Raw genomic sequence first — 17,231 nt, forward strand, 5'->3', positions numbered from 1 at the left:
GACATTACTTTGTTTTCATTGAAGCAGTACGCCATTGATAATTTACAACATCCCCCCAACACACACCCCACACACAGTCCCCACCAACGCGCTAACGTTTTACTTTTCTTCGCTTCGGTTTATGATTGTGGTTTGTGTGACGCATAACACGGTACACCACGCGTTCCTTTCTTGCGTCTGATGCGTAATATGCAAAGCTGCTGACTGCACTGAGAGCAATAACGAATCATCTCAGGACGTAGGCTCGGTTTGACAGTTTGTACTTTACTTTTGACTATACTTTTACGTCCATAAAATGAGATTTATTAACAGTGAATTGCCTTTTTATCGAAATTGCATTGACACTTTATGTAAATTTTTAAATAGATATACACCATGGAAATTGTGTACATTAATGTCAAAATGTTTGTAAATTAGGTTGATAAAAAGTTGACTTAAGGATGGCCAAGTCGTATATGTAAGACCAAACCGTCTATAATTCTGATTTGCTGCAATTTTAAGATCTTTAAGAAAAACAGTTTAGAATGCTTTCATGGATTGACATAAACGCATACCCTGCATATTAAATTGTTCCTTTCATGCCTGAGCAAACAAACGTTTGTTGTAATTACTTTCTGTGGATATTATTGAGAATATTTTTAAATGTTTTAAGGCTTTATGGTGTGTTGCATTTTATTTTAGGTGCTTTTACTGTAAAATAAAATGAAATGAAATAAAGTTATAATAATCTTTCCTATTTTGTCATGTCAATTTATCAACTTATATTCAAAAGTCTTTGTTACATAATAATCATTTAATGCAAAAAGAATTTTAAAGCATTTTTAAACATTCTGTATGGGTTTTAATGGCATCCAATTTTAAGGCAACTGGGTTGCTTTCTAAAACAGACCTATTTGATAATTTAAATAGTTTCAATAATTTCATTCCCTCATCATGTTTCTTACTCACAATCACAATTACTCACAATCAACACAGAAAACCTCATCTAAGGGAAGGAAGACCTGCTCAGGACTGGCTTATATAACAAATGCAGAAGCAGCAGAGGACAGAATCCATAAACTGCACAATATATCGAAGGCCAGTTTTAATGACTGTCATAATCATACAGTGCAGCTTAGATTCTGCTTTATAACTCTGATTACAGTTTGAAATAGACTGTGAACCTTAATGATAAAAACTTTTACAAGTGTCCATTAGATTTTTATTTTTATTTTTTATAACCTGCACTTATTACTGCTTTAAAGATCTATCTATCTGTCTGTTTATCTGTCTGTCTGTCTGTCTGTCTGTCTGTCTGTCTGTCTGTATTTCAAATGTTTTCTGCTTTATAAAATTATTGAGTTCACCACAGAGGACATCTGTGCTGTGATCCCAAGATACCTACACTGTAGTTCATGGTTCCCACTGGTCTGAAGTGTCTGTCTTAATGTCATCAAACAGTAGCTGATATTGCTGGGAATGGAGACTATATCTCCTGTCCTGACTTATTTGCCTGCATGTTTTATGCATATTTTAGCAGAGACCAGAACTGCTGACACTTGTCAGTACGGTCTAAAATGGAACTGAGACATGTGGGGAGTTCTAGCAATAATCCATTGTGTTGTCATTGTCAGGATTGGACTGAGAAATTAATGTACCATGTAGGCTGGAGAAGCTTGTGAAATATAAGTGTTGCCTGTTATATAATGTTTTTATGCTGTATTCATGAATATGGATTTATTGTGGTATTTTAATAAATTTATTTATGGCTTGAAAGCATGGACTATATGCTTTTGTATGATATGGTAAAACAATGCAGGATGCTTTGTTTGAAGCAATGTAATTACAATCTCAGCAAAAACAATTTAAAATAGATTTTTTTTAATGTAGCCTATTTATTTATTGCACCTATTTGATTGCTCCCTAGCAAATGTATGAAATAATAACAGGGAAAAAACACGTCAGTCTGAGTGACATAAATGAATGTTGTGTCATGGAAATGGGCATTTGGTTGAAAACGCTAAGCTGCTGCCACAGCTCAGGATTCAGTCTGTTTAATTACAGTAGTAATTAAAGTACAGCAGTTTTGCTTTAATTATTTTGAGCCTTATATAAACGCAGGTAAGAAATTTAATATTAACATACTTTCACAGATTTAGTATAGCTGGCCAACATGAAGTAGATAGTTTGATATCTTATATTTAGAAGAAAAGTTTTGATTTAAATTTACAGAATAGAACAATTACAGTGTGATAGCGAAAATATTTCTAACACAACTGTATGTTTATTATGAGTGTGATAGGTTGCATGCAACTAACATTTTTAGACAGCTAATCCTACAGGTGCACATGACTATTTTTTCATTAGGAATTCTCTGCAGCAGTCGTTGTGTAGCAGAAGAACTTTCTGTAGGAGAAGTCACAAACTATTGAATTCATCGATTACGCTCTATTAGTTTGAATTAGCTGTCTAATTGGCTTTTGTAGGACATCGGCCATTTACGACCAAAAATCTAGTGAAGCCGGTTTTGCATTCCTCGCCTTACGCTGGCGCGCCCTGCTCTGGGCACAGACATCTGAAACCATGTGTAGAGGAAACCGCCGTGCAGTAGGCCCTTATAAGAGCCTGCGTTACTTGGAACTATGAAAGTGTGTCAGTGTGTCACATTGACACCAATGCAAGCTTCAGGGAGGCGGAGCCGCGGGAAGTAGGTCACATGGCCAGCCATACACTCCAGTCGAAACAGGCAGCACAGGCGAAGCACGGGTCTACCGAGTCATTCTGATAGAGTCGCTAGCTTGTGACCCAGCTTGGGATATTTAAAGGAAGAAACCGATACATGTTATCATTTGCCTGTTTTTTTCTTTTGGAATTTGGGTCTAAGAGTTATCTGTTGCGTTCTCAGGGAAGGTTTTCGAGATCTGAATGTTTTTTACGACCGGAGAGGGCTAAGGATTTGGAGCAAAAAAAAAGAAACTGATTCTAACTCGGTAGCTGATCTGAAACTTCAACAGCTGAAAAGCTTGATCAAAAATATTACAGCTACTGGAGCTTCTGTAAGCAGACGCCTACTCTGATACTAGGTTACCCGACTGTTTCAGCACAGGCTATGTTCGGTCTTTAAACCATTCAGCGCCTCGCCTAGTGAAATTCACTGCATATAATCAGCGACTAGAAAGTTGCTGGAAACACAAGAAACACGGCATCAGAATACAGGTGACCAAGAGCTCTTTGCTGTCGGAGGACATGGAATCAACAAAGGCTGGTAAGATTATTTTTCTTCGCTAAGGCTATGCATTTGTTCAGATTTGATCATAAAGTAGCCTATAAATTGTTACTGAATTAGCCGACTTTCTAAGAAGTCAGTTTTTAATTAGGCTACAGGCTCGTTCGAAATTCAATATTCTTTATTTTTTTTAGTATTTGGAAAATGAACCATAGATGGAGTTGTTTCTAAGGATGTGAATTATTGATTGATGATGGGTTTATATTTTTACACGCTCATTATTGCCCCTAAAACTGTAACTGGGTTAAGACTGTCAGGAGTGCTGCTGTTATAACAGACATTTGCCTCGGACGGCATTGCAGTTCCCCAATTCACATGGACGTATCACCCTAGCCATGTGCAGGTGTGTTTACGCTACCCGTGCGTCTACACTGATTGGTCAAAAACGTAGTGACGTTACTGTTGCATAATTTTGCACGTCGGGGTGGTGCGTGGACTCGCCGAGGATACACGTGAGGCGAAGCCGCTCTGTTTGCGCGGTGACCTACTTTTGCGTTAGTGAAACACGCAGGTCCAGAGGAGGCGTGCTCACAGAAGAGGAATGTTCAATCAATACAAACTCGCTTGTGTGTCTGAGCAACTGCATCTGCGAACTTGCCTAATCTCACAAATCGTTATTAAAATAAACCAGTAGTTTGTGTATTTCATTTTTGTGTATTATTGGGATAATATGAGGATACGGCAATTATAGATTGACAATTATTATTATTATTATTATTATTATTATTATTATTTTAAAACTGTGCAAAAAAAAAAATCTGAAGATGATTACAGGGTGTGTGTGTGTGAATTGTGATGTTCTGTGGACAGGTAAATTATACTGTAGCCAAATAAAATTTAGCTGTATGCGTCTTTCGTTATTCCATCACGCTGTACTTCTGAATCATCTTATTTCCTTTAGGCTTGGTTAATTTAAAAATAATCATGTAGAAATACATTGTTTTTAAGTTTATTATTACATGTCTGTTTTATATAAATGTTAAACCATGTTCAGGTTATATTTTGGGCTAATTTATTACTAATTATTTCTTCACGTTATGGCATTGACTTTTAAGGATTTGTAGAATGTGTTTCTTCATGAAAACCTATGGTTTTTTTTGTTTTTTTGTTTTTGTACCAAATGTCTGAATTACATAAATAAATTACATAAATTAAGATGCACTTCTCCATTGAAACATAAACTAGATTTCCTTATTCTGACATTCATCCAACTAAAAAAAAAATTCATATGCTTTGTCTGAGTTAAGTTTTTGCTAAGTTCCTGGTAGTTGGGGCAGCCTCCACCTTTCTGCGTGGGCCTTATGTAATGCAGTTACCTAACCACTGAGAGTGGAGGAAGACCTCAGGTCGAGGGGAAAAATAACAACCCCGTAGTCTGACTGGTCCACTTTCTGGGAAGATGGCTGTTAGACTGGTTAGCAGGGTAGTCAACCACAGCATAAAAGGACAAACCTGTTTTGACGAGTGTGATTTAGCTTGAGTTGTATATTTGATGGACAGAATAGAGCTGCCTGTTCTTAACTGCATTTTTCCGTGATTTGTTTTTTATTTTTAATTCTGAATTTAATTTCTATTATCATTAAACATGTTGCACACACATTTTAGTCTTATAGTTCACATCATGTGCAGAAACGCCACCAGTGTGGTGTCGAGCCTTTTCTGCCGCTGATTGTTGTTGCCACTGTGTTCCACCAGGGGGAGTGATAGCCTACATCAGCTCTTCCAGCTCTGCCTCAAGTCCGGAGTCGTGCCTCAGCGATTGCTCCAACAGCAGCTACCGGTCGGCGTCCCCGCCGTGCGCACCCTCCCCGGGCCGCAGGGAGGTGCTGACACGGGGACAGCCGCTCGTTCGGCCCCAGAGCCATGTGGGGGGCAAAGCACGCTCACCCTCCTCCTCCAAATGTGCCGTCACGAGTGAGTGTTCTGACCGGCTTCAGCATGGTTTGGTCTGCATCTACTCGCCACAGTGACACGCGATGATACTTAGTCCAGCCTGAATCAGTGGCCGTTAGTTACCTAGAGCAAATGTACGTTAGGAAAGGTATACTGTGAACAGAAGTATGAGACAAAAGACATTCTCATTAATTCTTAATTCTGAAGTCATATGTGGTTTGCTTGTGTAAGAATGTAAATGTAGGTAGGGTAGTAAAAGAATAAATACAATGCGATAGTTTCCCAGTGACCTATATCTTGGCTTCGCAGAAGTTGCCAGAAGCTTTGTTTAAACATCACCTTTGTCCTGACCTCAGTGATTCATGTAAATCTGGGTAATAAAATGCAGAGACATTGTATCACTTTCCAACCCATAAAGTACATAATGTACTATACTGTGTTTACGTAAATCATGTCACGTGTACAGCACAGCCCAGTCCTGGGCAGGGTCGGTGGGGCATGACTCTGCTTTGTTTGTGTCCTGACAGAGATCAGCGGTCTGGTGCTGCTATGTAAAGTGTGTGGGGACGTGGCTTCTGGCTTCCACTATGGCGTACATGCCTGCGAGGGCTGCAAGGTGAGAAATCGCACACAGCAGAGCCACGTTGACCACATGACGTGAGTGACCCCTCCAACCACATGTTCTTAGCTTGACTTCTCTGAATAACATGTCACAGCCAAGCTGTCTTTTCCCCTTCTTTTCTTAAGTGCAGTGGTGCAAAGCTTTGAAACTACTTTTTCCCCCTGTAAGAGAAGCTCAAAGCAAGGACACTGTACCACTAGAACATGTGGCAAATCTTCCGTTAACCTCTTAGCTCAGCCGTCCTCATGGGACTTGAGACCTGGTCAGGTGTTCTTATCCCCCGTAGATCCAGTCTGCATGCTCTCTTCGGCGCTTCCTTGTGCAAAACTGCTCACCAGAGTGGTTTGCCTTTTGTTTTTATCCCCAAGACCTACTCCTCTAGTGGAGCGCAGTGCCCATCTCTGCCCATGGCCGCTCCCTCTGCTCTGCCACCGCTCTGATCTGACCCCCCCTCTCTGTTGCGTTGTGTCTCGTTCCAGGGCTTCTTCCGGAGGAGCATTCAGCAAAACATCCAGTACAAGAAGTGCCTTAAGAATGAGAACTGTCCCATCATGCGTATCAACAGGAATCGCTGCCAGCAGTGCCGCTTCAAGAAGTGTCTACTTGTCGGCATGTCCAGAGATGGTAAGGACCACATATTTATGTTTGTTTTATTTATATATAATATATAAAACCACTTTGGTTTGGTTTGGTTTGCTGACTGATTACAATCTTCAAGAACACTTTGGGAGATATTTGTTTATTAGTGTTCTTGAAGATTGTAATCAGTCAGCCCAGCTTTCTTTAAACAGCTGTAATGTGTGTTGAGGGTCGTCTGTCTTCTGTTGATCGTTATGGAGAAGTCCATAGAGGTAGTGAGGTGGGCAGTCTGATGGAGGCCATTGCCCAGTCAGACTGCCCAGCGATGCCCCCGGCAACCACTGTTCCGCCTCTGTGATTGGTCATTCGCTGCTTGTGCTCCCCAGCTGTGCGTTTCGGCCGCATCCCCAAAAGGGAGAAGCAGCGCATGCTCTTGGAGATGCAGAGCGCCATGAACAACATGATGAACACCAAGCAGCTCAGCAGCCAGGCCCCACCCTTCCCAGCCATGGCGGCCACCTCTGGGCAGCTGCCTTCTGCAAGCTCCTCCCTTTCCCCCACCTCTTCCCCCCAGAGCAGCCAATCAGAGTCCAGAGCTGATCCTGAGTCCCTGGCTGCCATGGACACGAGCCCAAGCTCAGATTCATGCAGCACCACAGACAGCAGCGAGGAGGAGCTCATCTGCCCGGCAACTGGAATGCGCCAGGACGTCCTCGTGTATGGTCAGGAGTCAGCCGGGGCCCTGTACTCCTCCACCGGCCGGCACACGGAGGAGGCGCGTGATGTGTGGAACCGCCGCAATGACGTTACCACGGTAACGAGTGAACTTCCACCCGAGGATAGCCATCTCAGCCACTGCCCTGTCAGGGTGGCCAACAGAACCCCCAATGGCCACTGTCCTGTCAGACCGCCCAGCGGCACCCAGTGCTCCACCTCTGTGATTGGCCGTTCGCTGCGAGCACCCAATGCCAATGATATGCTAGCTAACAGCAGTAAAGCATGGAGCGGCGGCAACAGGATGCATCTGGTGAGTGAATCTAATCTGTGAACTGCTTAATAAAACAGCCTGGAAAAAAAACCTCTTATCTTCACATTAACTCCTACATTCACGTACAACACAGCATTCTTCCACTATTGACTAACAAACACATTCACGGAAAACTGATTCAGCCTTTTGGATTGGTGGAGTGATTCCTGAGTCCTGACTGTGCTCCTTCCACCAGGTGTGTCCCATGAACACTTCGCCCTATGTGGACCCGCAAAAGTCGGGCCACGCGATCTGGGAGGAGTTCTCCATGAGCTTCACCCCTGCTGTCAGGGAGGTGGTGGAGTTCGCCAAGCGGATTCCCGGATTCACGGAGCTCTCTCCGCACGACCAGGTCAGCCTGCTGAAGGCGGGCACTTTCGAGGTATGTACTCACCAAAATGCAATCTCCCTTCCACTGACAGTTCCAACACATGGAACATGAGTTGGTATCTGTCACTGTGTGAAATTAAGTACATTCTTATTCAGTTTTTGTTACTGGTAGAGGCGTGTATCAACCCCCTTTGCACTGCAGATTTCAGTGTTTACGTTGTCCTGTCACTCCCAGACCCAATGACTTCCTCTTGATGGCAGCCATGTCAACACACAAACAGCTTGGTAATTAGCTGGTCAGGTTGGCCAGTCGTGTTAACTTTGGAAAGGCTAAACTATGATGTCCCTCCTAGTCTGCGGTCTCATGCTTTTGTCCAATCAGGATGTGACGTCATGCATGGTTTTTTTTTGTTTGTTTGTTTGGTTTTTTTTAGTGAGTGTCTGACCCATTTTGTCTGACCCGTGTCCCCTGGCTGGTGCAGGTGCTGGTGGTGCGTTTTGCCTCGCTGTTTGACGCGACGGAGCGTGCCGTCACCTTCCTAAGTGGGCGGAGGTACGGTGCGGAGGCGCTGCGTTCCATGGGGGCCGGAGACCTGCTCGCCTCCATGTTCGACTTCAGCGAGAAGTTGAGAGCGCTCGGCCTGAGTGACGAGGAGCTGAGCCTCTTCACCGCTGTGGTGCTGGTGTCTGCCGGTACGGCCCTCGCTGCCCCGCACGCCATGTTTGGATGCATTTTAATCTAGAAACTTATTGATTAAATACCTACATTGTATGTTTGATGAGAAGCATCCCATTTCCCCTCATTTATTGTTGTTGTTGTCTTATTCTTAAACAGCTGTTTATATGTCAGATACCATGCATGGCTGTGAAAACGAAAGCCAAAGCCTATTGTCTCATCTTCAGACCGCTCGGGCCTGGAGAACGTGAACTCCGTGGAGGCTCTCCAGGACACACTAATCCGCGCCCTGCGCAGCCTCATCACCAAGAACCACCCGAATGAGATCGCCATCTTCACCAAGCTACTGCTCAAGCTGCCCGACCTGCGCTCCCTTAACAACATGCACTCCGAGCAGCTCCTTGCCTTCAAGGTCCAGCCCTGAGCGTGAGGCCCCTCCCCCTGGAGCCGTGGACCACCCACCACTTCTAGGCCCCGCCTCCAGAACCACCAGGGCTTCAACCATTTTATCTGTTATCTGCTTGTTCTGCTCGGCTGCTGGTCCACTTTTCACCCTTCACAGGCGATTGACCGGGGTGATCGGGGGTCTGGGGATCGTACTGTATGGACTCTGCGGTGGGGCATGCACGCACTGCGATGGAGATTTGGACGCAGCCGTCCTTAAACATTCGTGGGAAGCAAACCTCTTGAATTTAAATTTTTTCCTAGATTTGTAATGTTTAACTATACTGTCTGTGCAATATGTGAACCATGTTGACTATTTTTGTTTTGTTGTTGTTGCTCTTGTTGTTTTGTTTCTTGTCTTATTTTTGGTTGCAGAGCTGTGTATGACTTTGTGTTGGGTGATGTTTGGAGGGCACCAAGAGGGCCTGCGCTGTTAACTTAAGCAGCTGGTGTCTACCAGAGATGTATGTGGAGGAGAGCGTTGGCAGGATGTTTACATACCTCCCCGTTTAAGCTAAATATAAGTAAAGGAAAGCTAGCACGAGGAGTGCGGTTCTAACTCCTCTCTAAAAAAAAATACAACTGAGGACCAGAGGAATGTGGAAGGAGCTGCTAATTAAAGCTTTCCAGTGTGACAGGTGGCACATGGCACTGTGCCCTTCTCTTTAATTGCAGAGAGACCAGAATGTTAAAGGGATATATATATATGGAGATATATAAAAAATGGTTGAGTGGGAGAGAGAGAACGATATAATATATTTTCATGCTTGAAAGTTCTAGCTGAGTAAAAGCAGAACACTGAATTTTAGTCTAGCATAAGGGTGTGGCTGTATATATGTTTTGTGAGTAGTAGGGATATAGTTGGTAGTATCGATTAAAAATGCTCTGGCAGTGTTTTTACTTTAGGGGAATTTAGGAACAAACTTGACAAGTAGGAAGCTTGCATGCACTGTCCACTGGCTTCTGATGGGACCTAATCGAAACATTCTGAAAATTTGTTATAAGAAAAAAAACAAACACTCCCTCGTTGCTTGTCAGTACTTTTAGAAGATTCTTGTCTCTTTTGGTGAGGAGTTATTACTGAACAGAAAAAGGAGGTTTTCAGACTAATGTCATGCTCACTGCAAGTCTGGATCTCAGTTTTATTGTTAAGGTCATTTAAAAAGTTTTTATTTTTTCTGGTCAAGTTTGTTCAATGACAGTAGTTATTTCATTTTTAAAAGCTGTGCAATCAGTAAAATGTGTATTCTTATACATAAACATATTTCAGACAGAAGCGTGAGAGAGAGAGAGAGAGAGCTTGGAGCAGTCACTGGAGTATGCATGTAATACAAGAACCTTTCCTAAATTCTGTCCTTTCCTTCTACCAGAGCATCTCCAACAAGGAGAAGTCTGTGTTAAAAAGACTAATGTGGTAGTTGTTTTGACTGAAATATCAAATACCTCATGATTGTAGTATTAACACATGATTTATTGTAATTGCAGCATGACTGGAGAGTGGATTTGGGGGGGGGGGGGGGGGGTGATGTTAAGGATTTTGTGATACTGCTGGGGGCTGGAGCTAGCCCAGAATTGTTTAGGGTTTGATTCCTAAGGTACTGACAGCTTCTCAGCTCCCTCTCATCCTCAGAACCTACCCTGAGCTTCTGTCAACGTGATCACTGTATTGCCAAACTCTGGTCTGTACTGGATTTCCTTTGTGAAAGCATAACGGAATACCTAGATTACAAATAATATTCATATATATATTATTATATGTAAATATACATATCTTACATATAAAATAAAACACATAAACAAAGAACTCTTCCTTCTGAGGTGTTCACTCCATTCATCAACACATAAACTGGCACTCACATTTGACTGAGCTTTATCCACAAATACAAACCCACGAGGTTCCAGCTGAGATGGAGCATGTAAAAATAAACCCTGCCCCAGCCTACGCCAGCGAGCCGTTTCATTCACGTGACATTGCTTCGGTTTCTCGAGGCCGCTCGCGCTGAGGCAGGCAGCCCTCTGACTCTCCGTGCCGCTGAGTTTTAGAAGTGGGAGGGAGGAAAAAAAACCCCAGAGGACTCTGGGAAGACGAGTTGAGGATGTCAGCCTGGAGCTCCGCCCCTGCTTGGCCCTCACGCAGCTTGGTGGCAGATGGCAGCCCCAGGGCCGGTGTACAGAGCCTCTTCTCGGGACAGTAGAACTGCTGCGAACTGTCCCATTTCCACTGCCCCCTAGGTGCTACCCATTAAGGTGCGACGGGCAGATTTGGAACGCTGCTGTATTGTGGCCTTTGCTACGGTTCCTTTCTCAGCTCTGGGCATCTTGAGGGCTTTTTTTTTTTTTTGCTTTTGTATCCTATTTGTTTTTGATTTTTTTCTATTGCTGTTAGAATCAAGGTGCAGGGTTTTATTCAGATAAATCCACAAGGTGTTGATGGTATTCAAGCACTCTTGCCTTATTTGGTAAGACAGTGTCTGGTCAGAGCACGCTGATCAAAATGATTGTTGCAGAGGGATTATCGGTGCTTAGCTGGTATAAAACTGAGCATTACGATGAAAGTACTGTATTTGTATTGCAAAAAATGTGTAAAAATATGTATGAAATGAATCAGTACAATATCTTCCTTATCTTTTATCTTCCATATCTTTCGTATTGTCATTACCAGTACTCCAACGTTCAATACTTTCTTGGGCAAATCCCCTTCAGAAGTAACCGATCCTGCAGCCATGGAAACCATAAGCCTGTTTCTTGGTTTAATATAACTTTATAGCAGGATTACCATCCTATAACAATGACATTTACTGTCTACATGTGACTCAAACAAGAAGTGAAATTGCAAGTGAAACGTATCTCGTTCATACTTGTGCTGTCTGCCTCTGATACTGAGAATTATAACCACAGAAACGATAGTGGAAAGTGAAGATTGTATATTTGCCTGCTGTGTTAACTGTTTGGAGAGCATGATCTTCATTTGAAGAAATGTATCAAATCAGTTGGAGGACAACTGGAAATTGTTTACCATATCTGCTTTATTTGCTTTGAAGGTCAACTTGTGCGTTACATAAATGTACTGCAAATTCATTATTTCTCCAGAAGATGGCAGCAGTAAACAGTAAAAAAAAAAAGAACAACCACGACTTTAGATACTGAATACATTTAGGAATCCATCCGAGGATATCCACAGATCAGTTCTAGTTAAACACTAGACAGCATGACTTTACAAGCCAAACAGTACAAAGCGGAGGAAACGGAAGTGTTTTTAAATTTTAACTCACTTTCATTTCTTATATCAAGGAAACAATCCAAGGACGTTAGTCTACACTGTAGGTTTTGCCATAGATACAGAAAGAAAACTAAAAACTGTAGCTGTGGCCAGGGCTCCATAAGTCGCCATGGTTTGTCGGAGGCGCCTTATCTGAGTTATATTAACCTGCTAGCCTTTATGACCTTTAAAGGCCGTGTATCTCAGTTCTATTGAAATGTTTAATGTATATTTCCATATAACTTGTTCAGCATGTAAGAGGTATACTCCCTATTCGGACTGTATTCATTTATCAGGCGGATCACATGAAATCACATGGAACTCATGCATCCGGACGGCATTAAATTTACATACAGGACAAGCGAGTTTCTAGTGTGTTGTATTTTCACAAACCTGAGTGTTCGAATATAAACGATCATTTAACGTTATTAGTTTAACAGTAGGCTATTTAACATTAGATCTGTAAGGAATACCTATAGTAATGACAGTAATACCTGTAGCTGCGATGTAATTTCCCCTTCCGGGATCGCGCTTTTCTCATTGATTTTAGCTTCTTTATTTAGATAAAGCTCTCACGGGCGGTGCATGGGGTCGAAAATTGACCATCCAGACCGAGTAAATGGTTGTCTTCAAAAACATCAATTTTTCGTTTTCCTTTCGGGAGGGTCTCTGGGGTCTCTACTACAGGAGGAGCGAGGTTTCTGCTCCAAATGGCCTACTACACATTACTCGCATACTGACTGGCCCCATATCAGTAAGCAGTATGTAGCAGGCTATTTCAAACATAGATAGTGTTGTGATGTATTTAACATGACTCCCTAAGGAATTCAGCGATAACACTCGCAGCAGAGATTATATTAATAATCGCCTCTTTGAGAAGGATGCGGGACCTCGCTCATTGATTTTAGGTTTTTTTTCCCTCCGGATAATGTTCTCTCAGGTACCGAATGGAGTGGAAGATTTACCGTCCAGACTAAGTAAATGGGTCGGTGAGTCTTCAAAAGCATATTTCTTTCGTTTGGCTGTTCGTGAGAGTTTCTCGTGGTTCCGCGCACTAGGAGACTACATACGGCTAGTAGCAGCGATCAAATTTTCCCCCAAACGTGAGGCGACATCTGCTTGTAAAATCAATATTTGTCTCCGGACGGGACTAAAATGGTCAGAAGAGTGCCGAGTTATGTGAAAAACAGTAGGTAATTCGTCCTGTAATTTTCTCAGGGGAGGAGGAAGTAATACACCGACCATATATAAATAAAATACCGAGTCAGAGGTGTAATAAAGTTACAGAGGATCGTCTGTAAATAAAGAAATTAACCCAAGACCCCATGTAAATTAAATCCCGTCCGAATAGGTCTTAAGATATGATCGTTACCTTCTTTTTTTCAATAAGGCACATGTTACCCTTATAAATGCAAATTGGTACCTTTAAATCTGTCAATATTCCAAAGAACGTGGAATAATTTGAAGAATGAGGAGTGAAAGGAAAAGAAAAAGTAAAAAGTTAATTAAACTTAGTTAAACTTAGATTTTACACACACACACACACATACACACACACACATATATATATATATATATATATATATATATATATATATATATATATATATATATATATATATATATATATAAAACTCTGATATAATAAATGGCCTTTTAGAAAAAGGAAAAACAAGACCCTCTGGTAATTTCTTGAAACCATCTTTATTCTCAGAGCCAGTTCATATTAAATACACCATTGTGATCATCACCTTTTCCATTCTCATTCCCTCATTCTAATCAACTCTTTTGCTGTTTTTACAATCATCACAGTCTTCAGATCCAAGATTATGTTCATTTAGTGCAACTTCTGTTTTCTTCCAGGCTACCCAAAATTGCAGAGCGGTCCAAACCGCTGAAATTTGACTTAATCCTCGGCCTCACTGTCTCACAGCAGCCTTGTGCAACATGTAAAAATTTGGTTAAAAATAAAGAAAACAAAAATCTCAGCCCCTTCACGAACCATTTCACAGACCACACTATCTCACGCTGAACGCAAAGTGTGCTCAATCATCCACTAATCCTCACTTTCCAACCCCTAGACCCATGTCATATCAAATCAAATTGGTTGGCTAAACAACAAGACACACGGATGAATAAAAGACAGCTTTAAGGGTGAAGCTCTTGAATTTACTTTAAAACAGAGAGGCAAGAGACGGATTACTTCAAAGAGGACTTGGCTTGGGGCATTTATCCAGTATAATTTTTTCCCCCTACTGTTTAAATGATTGCAATCACAATCCTGCCTGTCAAACAACCATTGTGGATTGGTGGGAAATAACAATAGAAAGAATTCATGAATGACCCTGTTTGAGATATTCATTCACTTCAACATGAATTAAGTCTCGATAGAATGTGGTTTTGTTAGAAATTTTTGAAAAGAGCTTTATTTCAGTGTTATGTTTGTAAAATGTTAAAATGTTCATTATATGCAAACATCTGTAAAAATATCTGCAGTCTGAAAATATACAACCTTTTTTCCACCTTTATACTGTAAAATAACTTTTTGGCCTGTAGTGCGCATCTCGTCTCAATCAGAATTCCCCTGTAATTCTTAGAGGGGTTAATCTCTCTCCTGGTGCATGGTAATTCACTTGCACATTCAGAGAGGCGGATCCTCGTACAGGCCGTGCTCCGACCTGTACATGCACGGCAGCCACCCTCTGCTGTCAGAGACTGAGGATTGTATTACCTGACCATATAGGAACAGCTCAAACTTGCCAATGTGGCTAACAAGCCAATGGAAGCGAGCAACCAGCAGCTAGCATGGCGTCATTAGCATAATGCTAGCAGTCACTGACTCTCATTCACTGTTTGCAACATTAGCTGTGTAAATTAACTATCTTAATGCATATACCTGTCAGGAGAGCAGTTGCAGTTCCATCTGTCTTTCAACTCAGTCTCTTTCTCTCTCTCTCTGTCTCTCTCCTCGCACACTGATTGTCTGTGCATTTAGTCTGAGCCTGTGCTTTGTGTGCATGGAGTTGTGTGTGTATGTGTTTGTAGTCCTAAATAAGCCAAACCACTAAAGCAACTCTATTGCTTACAAAAGGCATCACTTTACAGAGAAAACACAAGCTTGAGGCAAAGTGTTGCAGTTGTTGTTTGTATACAAACAAAATGACCAGTTATCATTATTTCCTAAAGAACAATAGAGGTATGTGACAATGAAAATGCTTCGCAGTACAATAAGATGTCAGAGGATGATGTCACAAAAAAAAGAAAAATCAAACAAACAAACAAACAAACCACCATCACCAACACCAACACCAACAACAACAAAACAACCCAAAGGAAAGAATTGAAAATGGAATACCTGACACATCCCCTGTGTCTCAGAGGTCACGTTGTGTTAGACAGCAGTGGACAGTTCTTGCCTCGCCAGGGCCTCACTGCTCACTACTGAACATGTTTATATGTGTTTTAATGTGTGCACGTGCATGTTTGTGGATGTGCACATATGTGTTTTTCTTTGTCTTTGTCTTTGTGTGTGTGTGTGTGTGTATGTGTGTGTGTGTTTGCGTGTGTGTAGGGATCATCCAAACGGCTGATTCCGAGGTTTGACTGACAGGTCTAACAGAGGTATAAATAGGCAAACTCATAGCACCATTTAGTCCGATCGGAGACATTGCCTTTGTCTATCTCACAAAGTTATGACACGTACAATTTATACGAGATCAGAGAGACAGTCACAGACAGTCCGGCAGGTGTTGGGGGTGTTGGGGGATGCGGCGGCAGGTGTGGAGGGTCTGAACAGGTATGAAGGAGAATAAACAGGACTTCCTGCTTCCTGTGGGGTGGTTCTTGGGAACACGAGTTGTAGCATTCTCTAGCAAATTTCTTTATTTGGCACCTTAATAGTGGCATTTCTGTGGCTGGAGAAGCACTCGCCATGCTTTGATCTTAGCGTTTGGCTGCTCCAAAACCCGGCATTACCACGCACGTCCTCGAATGTTACAGCCTGTGCATGCTCCGACATCACTTGTGAACAGTGCTTGAGAACTCTTTACCTTTGTATGTGTAAACTTGTGAATGAACAACTCTGTGAAATGTAGGAAATGTTTTCCGAATCATTTGCTGCATTCATGAACCAGCATTCGTTACTGAGAGCGTGAAGACTTATATAGTGTTAAGGAACAGAGGCTTGTCCCCCACTGTAGGCTTGTGCTGTTGTATCTTCCATAAGTTGGATGCATAACGGATGTCCGCTTAATGTGGAATGTTGCATGACACGCTACAAATGCATAGATCATACAACTGAGTGAGTGACGAGCCAATGGCAACAACAAGTAGATATAAATCACTCATAAAATAACTGTACAAACAAAGTAAACCTAAAGTAAAAGGACAAGAATTTTTTTTTTTTTTTTTACAACACACAGGACAGCAGAGAGAAAGGAAGAGAGAGAGAGAGCAAGACAGGGGGAAAAAAATAATCAAACAAAGAAAAAGAAAAAGAAAAGAACAAAAAGGGGAAAAAGGAAAAAAGAAACACACTGTTCACATGTACCCGCATCGTAAATGGAATGGTCCATCCAGAGACTAGGCCCAAGAGCTACGTCTAAAGCTATGGAATGAAAAGACACTCAGTAGTGAGAGATTAGAGTTTGTAAAACGTGTCCAAAGAGGGAGAAGGGTGTGGTTATGCACGCCATCTGTGTGGAACAGGGGTTAGGGGTGAGGTTTTGGGGGCTTGGGGGTGGGCTGGCAGGGGCATGGTGGCGAGCAGTTCTCGGCCTGATCAGTCGGCCACTGCCTGGTGCTGCGTCAGTCCTCAAACACCTCCAGGAAGAGAGGTGGAAAGAGCTCGGTGGGGCACTCCACCTTCATGTGCAGGAAGCGGCTGGCATGGCATGCGCCGATCATGCGTAGGTCCGTCACCTTCATCAGCAGCTTGGGCCAGAAGTGCGCCAACTTGTGCTTGCGGTAGTTGATGTAATGCTCAAAGGCCAGCAGGAAGTCCTCCTGGCAGCGCTCGATGCGCTCCACGCTTGTCAAGCCTGGACGGTCTGCCATGGACAGAAGCATGGATGTATTAGTGGACAAAAAGACAGACAGAACTGACATGGCTTTAATACATATATAGAAACAGAAAAT

General features: G+C 42.3%; 2 protein-coding genes across 8 annotated transcripts in view; one reads left to right on the plus strand and one right to left on the minus strand.

Annotated features, from left to right (window-relative positions):
• Window positions 1-2,719: 2,719 nt before the first annotated feature.
• On the plus strand, window positions 2,720-11,467 carry nr1d2b (nuclear receptor subfamily 1, group D, member 2b). The gene is made up of 8 exons (XM_027024641.3): window positions 2,720-3,244; window positions 4,961-5,179; window positions 5,686-5,774; window positions 6,260-6,404; window positions 6,746-7,386; window positions 7,583-7,768; window positions 8,199-8,409; window positions 8,620-11,467. Exons 1-8 carry the CDS (start codon window positions 3,226-3,228, stop codon window positions 8,814-8,816), a joined length of 1,707 nt encoding a protein of 568 aa, XP_026880442.2. The 5' UTR covers window positions 2,720-3,225; the 3' UTR covers window positions 8,817-11,467.
• Window positions 11,468-13,780: 2,313 nt separating this feature from the next.
• thrb (thyroid hormone receptor beta) overlaps window positions 13,781-17,231 on the minus strand; it is an 89,925-nt gene continuing 86,474 nt past the window's right edge. For 6 of the 7 annotated variants that reach the window (XM_081716288.1, XM_027024642.3, XM_027024649.3 and 3 more), the window contains one exon: window positions 13,781-17,143. In XM_081716288.1, the coding sequence (XP_081572414.1) occupies window positions 16,902-17,143 (242 nt within the window). In that variant the 3' untranslated portion in view covers window positions 13,781-16,901. The remainder of the gene's footprint in view (window positions 17,144-17,231) is intronic. The other variant, XR_014124259.1, reaches the window with a different exon arrangement.

Source organism: Electrophorus electricus, chromosome 6 (assembly GCF_041902795.1).
Source record: "Electrophorus electricus isolate QZ-2024a chromosome 6, ASM4190279v1, whole genome shotgun sequence".
NCBI classification, from domain to species: domain Eukaryota; kingdom Metazoa; phylum Chordata; class Actinopteri; order Gymnotiformes; family Gymnotidae; genus Electrophorus; species Electrophorus electricus.